The sequence below is a fragment of the Notothenia coriiceps genome, unplaced genomic scaffold (assembly GCF_000735185.1).
Source record: "Notothenia coriiceps isolate Sejong01 unplaced genomic scaffold, NC01 NC01_scaffold00000339, whole genome shotgun sequence".
Taxonomy (NCBI): Eukaryota; Metazoa; Chordata; class Actinopteri; order Perciformes; family Nototheniidae; genus Notothenia; species Notothenia coriiceps.
In genome coordinates, this window is record NW_011333040.1 from 15,878,894 (window position 1) to 15,890,052 (window position 11,159).

General features: G+C 44.3%; 1 protein-coding gene across 1 annotated transcript in view; it reads left to right on the plus strand.

Annotated features, from left to right (window-relative positions):
* LOC104951581 (CBFA2/RUNX1 partner transcriptional co-repressor 3) overlaps positions 1–11,159 on the plus strand; it is a 31,652-nt gene that overhangs the window by 14,425 nt on the left and 6,068 nt on the right. Inside the window, exons 2-4 of the mRNA XM_010778271.1 lie at positions 7,907–8,062; positions 10,057–10,298; positions 10,562–10,651. Of these exons, the coding sequence (XP_010776573.1) occupies positions 7,907–8,062; positions 10,057–10,298; positions 10,562–10,651 (488 nt within the window). The remainder of the gene's footprint in view (positions 1–7,906; positions 8,063–10,056; positions 10,299–10,561; positions 10,652–11,159) is intronic.

Genomic DNA, 11,159 nt, shown 5'->3' on the forward strand with positions numbered 1-11,159 from the left:
GAAGAGGTATGAGAGCGCTGGCAGGCTGCAGAGTAGTTCAGGCTACAGTTGTGTCAGTGCTGACAGCTCCATAGTGTCAGAGCAGACATTTAACACTGAATGAAATGAAATACATGACATCAAGCAGGAGAATGACTAATCTGCTGTTTGTTTTCCTATCTTAACTCTAAGTGACAGCTCAGTGTCAGGTTTTTAACGGTGCACAAAGAATAAGAGCGGGAGCCGCGGAGAGAAATCGGCAACCACAATTCTCACATTCAGTTATAACACACACACACATACTGTACACACACATTCACACTTAAAGATGTGGTTTATGAGGAGGAAGGACGGAGATGCTGCATTTGCCTTGGTGTGTATGTGTGTGTGTGTTGCCAGGGTCAAATCTAAGTATTTTGTTCTCCATAAATCAGCAGGCAGTAGCAGTGACGTAAGAACAAACAGAGCTGCTCTCTGCTGCAGCTGGCTGGAAAGAGGGAGAAACAGGAGAGAGGGCAGAGAGGGAAAGAGAGAGCAGGACAGCAGCTGTCAGGCCTCCATCGCACACCTGTCACACAGGAAGTGAGCGCCGGCCACTGTTTCCTGGATACACCTCCTCAAACACTGCTCCTGGAAGAAACTGAGGGACATCTGCTGTGAGGGGGAGACAGACAGGCAGCCAGACTGATACACTAACAGATCAATAAAGACATTAGCTAAGGATGAGGCATAACATGAGCTTAAAAGAAAATACTGGGTTAAAAAATAATACGTTATTTCTTGTCAGATGCGTGTGTGTGTGTGTGTGTGTGTGTGTGTGTGTGTGTGTGTGTGTGTGTGTGTGTGTGTGTGTGTGTGTGTGTGTGTGTCCCAATTACGCACAGTTGAGAGGATGTTTGTGTTATTGCAGTGCTCTATGACAGACAGGTCACTCTGTGGAGACTCCAGCCTAACTCTCCCACAAATACAATGAGCCCACATGCCCTAAACCTAACATCGGACATTCCCACGCTTGCTCCTCTTAAACGCCCCTCCAACCCCAACACACCCTCCCCTCCTGCTTCCCCCCTGTGACCAATATGAACTAATCCAGATGTAGTGTTGCCGCTAACAGATGTATGCACTACTTTCTTTACATGGCACTGCTCCTTTACTTCCCTCATCTTCTTTTTCTACAGCTGTCTCTGATTTCCCCAGTCCGTCTCATGACTCAGACTCCTTGCCAAAGTGATCAAAACGGCACTTGTTATCACTTGGTGCTACAGTGCTGCTGATGAGGAACTTGGAGCGATTGTCTCCTGTTTTGTTTCTCCTCCCAGCCTCCAGAGTTGCTCTGTTGTGGCTGCTGTTGGTGGAAAAGCTTCTCTTTGTTTGTCAGGCTTGTCAGGTTGGGTCCTCAGGAGACCCCCCCTTGCCCTATTCCCAGGCTGCCCTTCATGCTGCCTGTATGCAATTAACAGAGTAATTAAAAGCCTGATGAGCTAATTGGTGCTGGGTGAGGCTGCAGGTGTTTGGATCTGGGAGCTTATTTATGTAAGTGCACTCATTGTAAACATCCTCTGACAGGGGATGACAGAGGCCATTTTCAAACCAGTTTTCTTTGTTATTCTTATTACCTTTTGTGTTCATTGTTGTTTTCAAATGTACTTCATTAAGAATGTAATCTTCCTCTCTTTCTCTCTCTTGGTGTGTACATCATCTTTTTACATCCATTCCACTGTGCAGTAGTTTTTCAATTCTCAGTAAGAGGAAGGAAAAAGGCTACGTGTTGCATTACATGTTGAGATAATAGTTAGAAACAGATTAAATAAAACAAAACAAAAAGTTTCAGGTCAAAGGCAATTTAGTTCGTTTATGTCCTAAACTCAAAGGCAACGTTTAAGGCTATTGCAGAACTCTATTTCATACCAGTGTATCGACAGTGTACTGGATATTAAGATAAATGACGTCTTGTTTAAAGGAGCCTACTAACTAAATTCATCTGAAAGAGGAATGACGACAGAAAATGGGATCTGACCGCCTGAGGCTGAGCTCTCAGCTGGCAAAATTGGGCACATGGCTGACAGGACGAGGGAAGGAAGATGTGGATGAGAGGAAACAAAGGAGAGTTATCATGCAGAGCAGAGGCTACGTGTTAACTCTCTCTGCTCAAGCCTGTCTGCCTTTCTGTTTTTCTGACCCATTCCCAGATGTGAACGTGCATTCACCTCCTCACATAGCTGTGTGTGTGTGTGTCTCTTTCTTGTCTCCAACTTCCTCCCCCATATCTCATGCACTGTGGCAGCTGTGCTGGTGATGGCTGTGTGCCCATGGTGCAAGCTGGCTGTGGGGTCCCAGGTGGCGCACATGACAGTTATTGATGTTCAGGTGTTCAACTCCACTCACACAGAGACCCTGGAGCCACACACACACACAATCACACACACAAACATATACAAGCACATTAAACTGGCACAAGAATATACACAGAAGACAGAAGCAGTCATGTACTTGCACAATTATGGACAAAAAATGCATATTCTATTATTGCTGCTGAGGAAGAGTAAACAACACTAACAAGTACAACAGAGAACTCATGCATACAGCTGTTGGGTTGTCTGGCGAGCAACCAGAATTACAGTTGGCAATGTGAGAGGAAAACAACAAGCTAGTTACTGTTCAAATGTATGCAGTCTAGTTTGTGTATGAGTCCTATGGTCCGGTATTTGTGACCAAATTCTATGTGTGTATGGTGGGATAGCCAGGGTTGGTACCAGTGCCCAGTACAGTCCTAACACACTCCAGATGTGTTTGGCTAGCTCTGGAGTTGTTCTTGGCACAGCCGCCTCGGCCGAATGTCACAAATACTTTCCTTTATTTAGGAATTACTCAGAGTTTGCGGCTGGAGAAAAAAGCGAGACGGGGATGGATGAATTGAGGAGGGTGAATCGAGCGAAAAGGGGAAAGGTATGAAAAGAGCAAAATGATTAGCAATGTATAAGGACAGGGGAGGAGGAGGAGGAGGAGGAGGGGGGGGGGACTAAGAGATATAGAAGGTTAGAAGATGGAGAGGCAGAGGGAGGATAGAAGGAAGAGGGAGCGGTGAGGGAGCCAGGCAGAAACGGCTCCAGTCTAGCATCTGGATTTTATTAGCAACCGTTGGGAAAATCTGAAAAGGAAGTTTTTTCTCTGCAAGCACGTCGGCAGCAGTGATATGCTGCACATAACCACTTCACTGCCGACGAGAGGAGCCAGGCCCTCCCAAAGGAGAACAGATGGTCGCTAGAACTTCAATACAATTACATCAATAACAGCTTTCACAGATATAAGCACTGTGTGACAGGATCCCTGCAGCTCAGAGACACAGAAGTACAACTCCTCTCCACCCTTAGCACGTCTAGCCCTGGATAAATTGCCTTTAATCCATCCCCACTCCCTGCCTGTCATCAAGTTATCTTTGTTTTTCTTGCCAGGTTAAAGAAAATATTGAAACTTTTGACCTAAATCTGTTGATTTGTCAATGGTTTGCTCATGGTAACCTGATCAAAGACATGAGGGCTTTGTCAGTGCTTATTAAGGAGAACCCTCCACCCCCCACCCCCCACCAGCAGTTTGTTTTTTTGTTCAACATGTTTGCTCAGCCGGCACTGCATATGTACTATCACAGGGATTCTCAAGTAACATAGGGAGAAAATATGTGTTTGTGTCCGCAGCATGAGCATATGCATTTGGTGAACTTACGAGCATGTGTGCATACATCTCTGTATCTATTTATGTTTGTGTATGTGTGTGTGAGTGTGTGTGAGTGTGTGTGAGTGTGTGTGTGAATGTACTGAACTGGCCTGTCTCCCACCCTGTCATTAGTGAGGGCTTTAAAGCCTCTGAACTCTAAATCAGCTCAAGATGAAGTGGAGTCTGGGATCCGTCTGCAGGAGCAGGCTGTGTGCTGACACGCACACACACACACACACACACACACACACACACACACACACACACACACACACACACACACACACACACACACACACACACACACACACACACACACACATGTTACCTGTGGTAGAGTTCAGACTTCACACTGTAAGGAAGACATATATCAGATTATAGAAGTATCAGACGTAAAATAATCTGTTTTTGTAGATTGCTCTAGGTTAGAGGAAGATGGTGTTTGCACTTATGTGTGTTTCTGATGTCAGCAGTCTTTTTCTTTTTAATGACATTTTGGCTAGTAGTGTGAAAGTGCAGGATGCTCTAGGTGCAGTATCCCCAAGTCTTAGGTCCAGGGCTACAATCCCCATGTTTTGATACGAAGGCCTGGTGGGAGGCTGGGGGCCAGGGGCTCAGGCTCTGTTTGTGTGGACTCCTCAGCGGCCTGATAGGGAACAGATGTGGGAAGGCAGGCGGCCGGGCAGCCAGCCAGAGCAGCTGGGAGAAATTAAAAACAACAGCATTCCTAGAGACATGGGGAATTACAGTGGGAGGGAGGGATGTAAGGAGCGAGAGACATAGGGAGAGTTTTAAGGCTATGTGGTCACTGACGAGATTCTCTGTGGAGTACAAGAGGTTGAATATACGGGGGATTTAAGGGGACTGTTGTGCAGTGGTTAGCTAAAGCTAATAAGTTGCAGCTGTATTTCCAGAGGAAGAACAGGCACACATGCACACAGATAGGCATACAGTCAACAATAGGACAGATGCCAATGTGAAAGGAGACCAAATTGTATCTTTAATGGCTTATCATGACATGATGTTATTTATCTGTGTATGTATGCTTGTTTTGATGGGTTTAATGAAGGCAAATGTCATAAATCTATAACAAACCCCAAAAGAAAGTTCTACAAACATGACATAAAATGTGTGTGTTTGCAGTTGTACAGTTCATGATCTGTGGTTTTGTGTGTCTCTCAGGGAATTGTTTTTCATCTTGTTTCATCATGGCACAAGGAGAGAGTTGAAGACAGAGAACATTTTTAGAACTCAGAGTGCAGACTGTTTCTTTGGTGAGCAATCTTTTAGCCCTGATTACGTCAAATATGCAGACATGCAGCTGTTCAGAGAGTAAGATACAGACAGCAGAAAAGAGGAAGGTTAAAATTACTGCATTGTATTGTTTTATTTTCAGGCTAATACTCAATAGTGAATGTTTGGGAAGTATCTGTACCCCAAGCAGATCTATTCTCAGCTGTATTGATCACAAAGTGGCTCCTCTCAGAGAGCCAGATAAAAACCTGCGGGGTGAAACAGAGCAGCTTGCAGACAGGAGCATTCGTACGCTCCATACCTGGACCTTTAACCACAGGTCTGTTTTACCTGATATACCAATCTCTCTATATTCCTACTTCTCTCGGTGTGAGTGTTTCGTCCTTCAGCACAAAGCACAATGGGAGCACAGATGGCACCGGACGGGGTTGCAGATCTAGCAGACTTCCTGATGTATTAAAGTGAAATACAGAGCATAGTGTGTATGTGTGTGCCCTGTCCCTGTAGCTGGTCAGATTAAACAGCTGTCCATAATCCCACGGTGGGAGCAGACAGACAGCACGGCCCCTTATCTTCCTCTCCTGTCCTCTCAAAGAAGAGACAAAAATAGCTGTGTTGTAAAGACAACATTTCACATCACCCTCTTGATCTTTGGATCACACGTGGGCCCAGTTTTGTTCACTTGAGTGTAACCTCAGACTTGTCTGTATGGAAAATAAACTACTCTCTATAACACAGTCCTGCAGTACACTCTGCATACAGTGGCACAGTATATTTGATCAAAGAGGAGGTTTACTGAAACATATGGCTGCCTCTCTACAGGAAGCAGCCCACCAATGCGGCAGCACAGAGAGCTTGTTTGTGTGTTTAGGAGATCTTTAAAAGAAAATGGCTGCATCTATTTATACCAGCGCTTCCCATCTGCCTCTATCTACCACCTTGTGTGTTTATGTTTAGTGCGTATGGCTTCGGCAAAACAGCGGAGTGCCCCTCGTGTTCTTGAGGATCACTGTGTCAATGGCCCTCGTGCAGCACACTCCAGAGTGGAACTCTTTAAATACAGACACCAGCTGTTGAATGCATCTAACATGAGCTCTCAGAAATAGGCTAACACTAAGGACTGAGGCCAACTGAGGCAGGAGTTCTGTGGAGGAAAACACTGGGTTTATAGTTAGCTCACGAGGAGTGAAATTAATAAAACACTTTATTTTGAAGTTATTAATATTGTTAGTTTGTGACTACAATAGATTTAAAGTTGTTCTGATGTTTGAAAGGCCATGAGCGTTTGGAATTTCGTTTTTTATTATTAGTATATCAAGTTGCTATCTGCCGAATAATAACCCCTTTTCTACACATTTTTTATTTCCATATGTCAGCACAAATAATGCAAAAGAGGTAAATTGTTCTCTTGTCCTGCCTCTCATATTAGAGGATTTGCTCTTTATTTGATTCTAAAGTCTATATTTATTTTATTTTTGGACTAATACAAAACCAGATATTTGATGGCATTTTTGACGTTTCATAGACTACAGTTAATTATTTAATAAGTAAATAATCTGCAGATTAATCGATAATACAAATAACCAGTTGCAGCTCTACATTTTTCCCTGTGTTAATTGCAGAAGCCTAGTCTCCTGTGCACATTACAATATAACATGTGAAATAAGCCTTTTGTTTGGGATCCTTCGAGATCAGACTAAGGTTATTCTTCTGTAATACATTGAGAGACAGGTAAAGAACAGAAAAAGAAAAACAGAGAGAAGAGATTTATCAGGGATCAATGAATGCCACATAAAGTCTATGATGTTGTTTACATCTGCTTTGCTTGTGCATAAAAGATCTTAGATTATAAATGCATTTGTTTACTACACTTAATGGTGTTGTGTTGTAGTGCAGAAACACACACATTTATGTCTAAGATATAAACCGAGCTGCATATTGATTTTTGTATTGCAATGCACACATTAATTGCGTTCCCTTCCAGTTACACACATGTACACCTACTGTACTCTAAAGCAATCTGCTCACAGGCTGCAAAAGTCATCACACCTCCCAGCTCAAGTTTACATTGCAGGAAGATCTGGTTCCAGCAGCTGCACCGACACTCGGACATAGACATAAAGACAGTCAACATATATATCACAAAATAACAGACATGCTGCTTATGTATTCAGACTTGTGTATGCAGTTGTGTGCATGACAAACACACACTGTATTTAGGGACTGGATGAGGCCCTCTGCCACAAACACACAATGTAAGGCCACAGTCCTCACACACTTGTGGGCCCAGAACATCGTGTCATGTTTTCTTCCCATGTCCCAACATTCTTTCCCTTCACGCAACAGAGCCCGGGTTGCCTTGTTTGGTGCTGGCAGGGTGTCTGGCAGAGGACAGTGAAGCTTCTGGTAGCAGGACGGCACTCTGTTGAAAGCCATGCAGGCCACAGTGACGGACAGCAGCAGATCCAGCTGCACTTGTCACTGACTGTCAAGCCGGCTGTCTGAACTAGGGGACGAGAGGGGACAGGCGGGGAAGAGTGTGTGCATGTGAATATATGTGTGTGTGTCTGGGGGTTGGAGGTTACAGTGGAGGGGCACTGATTGGGATGTCAGAGCTACATGGAGTGTATGTGTGTAAGAGAGAGAGAGAGGGAAAAGAGAGGGGGGGTTCAGTGAGCAGCAGCTGAGCAAGTGAGCAGGTGTTACTGTATGTCTCCCAGGCCCATGAATCTCCAACAAGAGAGACACAATGGAAGTTTGGATTCATTTCCACTCCCTGCATTGATTTGTTTTGGCTGTTTTCATGGGGCTTCTGGTTTAAGGAAACAATCGATGGGTCCCAGGTGAAAATGTCAGTGGTCCTTAACCAGCTGTCTCCTCTTTGTAAATAGGTTTTTTTTGTCATACTGGAGCACCATGTTGATGATTCTCTTCTTTTTGTTCTCCTTCTTTCAAATGGCAGGTAGCAGAGTGCAGAAGGTTGGAACAATGCCAGATTCACCTGCGGATGTGAAAACCCAACCCAGGTCCACTCCACCCACCATGCCTCCTCCACCCCCGGCTGTTAGCCAGGCATCCAATCGTAATGCTTCATTCACCCCTGCTACCAGTAAATCAAGTAAGGACCCTTTCATTACTATTTTATGTGAGGTGCTAACTCTTCACTGATTTTGAAACCTTCCTTCTCAACATAGATGACATGCACATCTTAGTGTTGTGTCCAGATGAAAACTGTGCTCTATTGAGTGAACCAGTGGCCCAGAGGTTAATATGGATATCAGATACATCAGTGATCACTACTGTATGTCCAGGGTTTGATTCCACATTGTCATTCCCAGTCTCACTCTCCCTTTTTTCACACCAATTATCAACCAAACTCTTTTTAAATGGTCCGTAATTTGCCTTGAAAGTGAACTTGTAAGAATGCTTTTTTACTGACGATGTTTCACTGTGTTTTTAAGTCCGCTAAACGCTAAAATAAAAGGATTCACTCATCAGTCTGTAATAAATTACACAATTTAATACACTTTTGAAACTGCAGGGAATCTACAATGCACCACACGGCCATTTGTCTCTCTTACATCAACTATCGTGGACACTTTATATGCTTGTGTAAAGGGAGAGACATTACAAATATGTGTTTCTTCCCTGTTGAACAAGTGTTGGAGTCATTTGTGTGTCAGGTGTGTGTCTCTACAAGCATCTATCCGTGTGTGTCTTCTGGTGTGTAGAATGCCCTTGCTAGTGGGACAAGTGTCTCTGAGCGCATGTGCGAGTGCGGCTGTGGCATTGTGTGGTCATGTGTGTCCGTGTTGTTTACCAGCTGGTTGGGCAACGATGGCTAGGGTGGCGTTGCGGTTTATAGACTACTTTCTTCCCTATATAGCAATGACAGGCCATGTTGTTTCACCTGTTGTGGCGGGCAGCCAGCAGTGTAGCTCTCTCCCTCTTCTAAAACCAGAACACAAGCGCTGCTTGTTGGGATCCCATGGGTAAGTCCATATGTGTTCAGGCCCTCGACCCAAAGATTAAAGCAACAAGAAGTATATATAATAACTAGAATAATTCAGCAAGTAAACTGTATGTAGTCTTGTTTTCATGTTTGTTTACAACATATAGTGGTGCATTCCACAATAGCTCACTGCTGAGTCCTGTAAATGCATTTTTCTTTTTTAAATGATGTCGCTTCAGCGCTGATAAAATTATAGTTTTTATGTAGTTTAAGAGCTTTCATATGCTACCATAATGACATGCAATCATTCATTTATGGGTACATTTATATATAGTTTGATTCAAATTAGAGAAGTCAGTTTCATTTTGTCATAATTTGTTCACAAAAATGTCAAAAAAAAACATGTGGCACACTGACGAGACCAAATATGGTTAAAAAGGGTTTTCAGTTTTCACTAAATAAATCTATATTTTCTCACATAAATGAAATATATACTCAGCATGCATATGCACGTGAGTGTGTGTGTGTGTTTGAGCTATTTGTGAGTTTGTTTGTGCCGGCAATACAAGGACTATGTGAGTGATTATATATTTGAGTGCCGAGTCTATTCTAAACCTTAAAGCTGCAAATCTACTCTCAGCTGGTGGACATGTGTAGGGCCAGATTTAGCTACACACCTGCTATTGGAATAAAAGTAACACAGGCCACGGCACTATTTTTGGCACCTCTTTAACAAGTTCCTCTTATAGTTGTGTCCTAGTGAGTGAGTGAGTGAGTGAGGGGGAGAGGGGGAGAGGGGGAGAGGGTGAGGAGCAGAGTGGAATACACTGATACAGGGGGAGATGGAGGGGGATGGGGGTCAGATGGTACCACTTGTGAGACAGCTGAGGTTACAGCAAACACACACACAAACACACTCACACACAGCGCTCAATCCAACTGGCAGAACCACTGAATGATGTGCATTTCATGCCACAGGCTTCAAATGTAAGTCTTTTGTGTGCTTTACTAATATTTCATCTTAACCACACACTCCTCTATCAGCAGGATATAAGTGCATCTGCCCTCATCACACCCCCAGGTCTGTCAGATGCCCCCAGGACTCTCAAAAATGACTGACCCAATTCACGTATTCTCTTCCTTCTGTCTTTAATCTGCAGTGCTGAATGGAAGCAGCCACTCTCCTACATCGCTGAACGGTGCTCCGTCCACTCCTAACGGCTTCAGTAATGGGCCGGCCATGTCTTCGACGGCTTCACTGTCCAACCAGCAGCTCCCGCCAGCTTGTGGCGCCCGGCAGCTCTGCAAACTGAAGCGCTTCCTGACCACGCTGCAGCAGTTTGGCAACGACATATCGCCTGAGATCGGGGAGAGAGTGCGCAGCCTCGTGCTGGGACTGGTGGTAAGTGGTGATCAGATTCATGTGGTGTTACTGTGATTAATATTTCCAAAATCACACATTTATATCCATTTATTCATTCATATATTGCATACAGTTTGCCCCCAACTACATTTTTTAATGTTGGGCACAAAGGATAATAACCATGGATTTACATGACTAACTTAAAAAAAATCCTTTTTGGGACTCCAGCTACTCTGTAGGATAGTGTTGTATTAGTTTGTCTCTTTGTGACTCTGCTAACCCTCCGTGTTGTCTTTGGGCAGAACTCCACCCTCACCATCGAAGAGTTTCACTCCAAACTTCATGAGGCCACCAACTTCCCTCTGAGGCCGTTCGTCATTCCCTTCCTGAAGGTAAATACTGATTGATGTTTATACGGCCAGTGTTCAGGACTGTGTGTGTGTGTGTGTGTGTGTGTGTGTGTGTGTGTGTGTGTGTGTGTGTGTGTGTGTGTGTGTGTGTGTGTGTGTGTGTGTGTGTGTGTGTGTGTGTGTGCAGACACTGTATGTATGTCTTTCCTCTGTGCTACGAAAGACATACATACAGTGTCTGCACACACACACACACACACACACACACACACACACACACACACACACACACACACACACACACACANGTGCAGCCTCGGAGAATCTGCCGCCAACAGAGGATGCATTTCAACAAAATGTAAAGAGCAATGTTTCAGACAGCGATATGGTGTCACAGCCCGAACCCAAACCCTTGTTATGGAGTCTTGTTTGCAGGGGGTGGATTGTCAGAGATGGGGCCATTCAACCAGTGCTATTTACAAAGCCCCCAGCACCGAAGTGAGAGACATTAGTCACTTGTATTGCAAAGAGGCAAAGTGTGGAGAGAGTG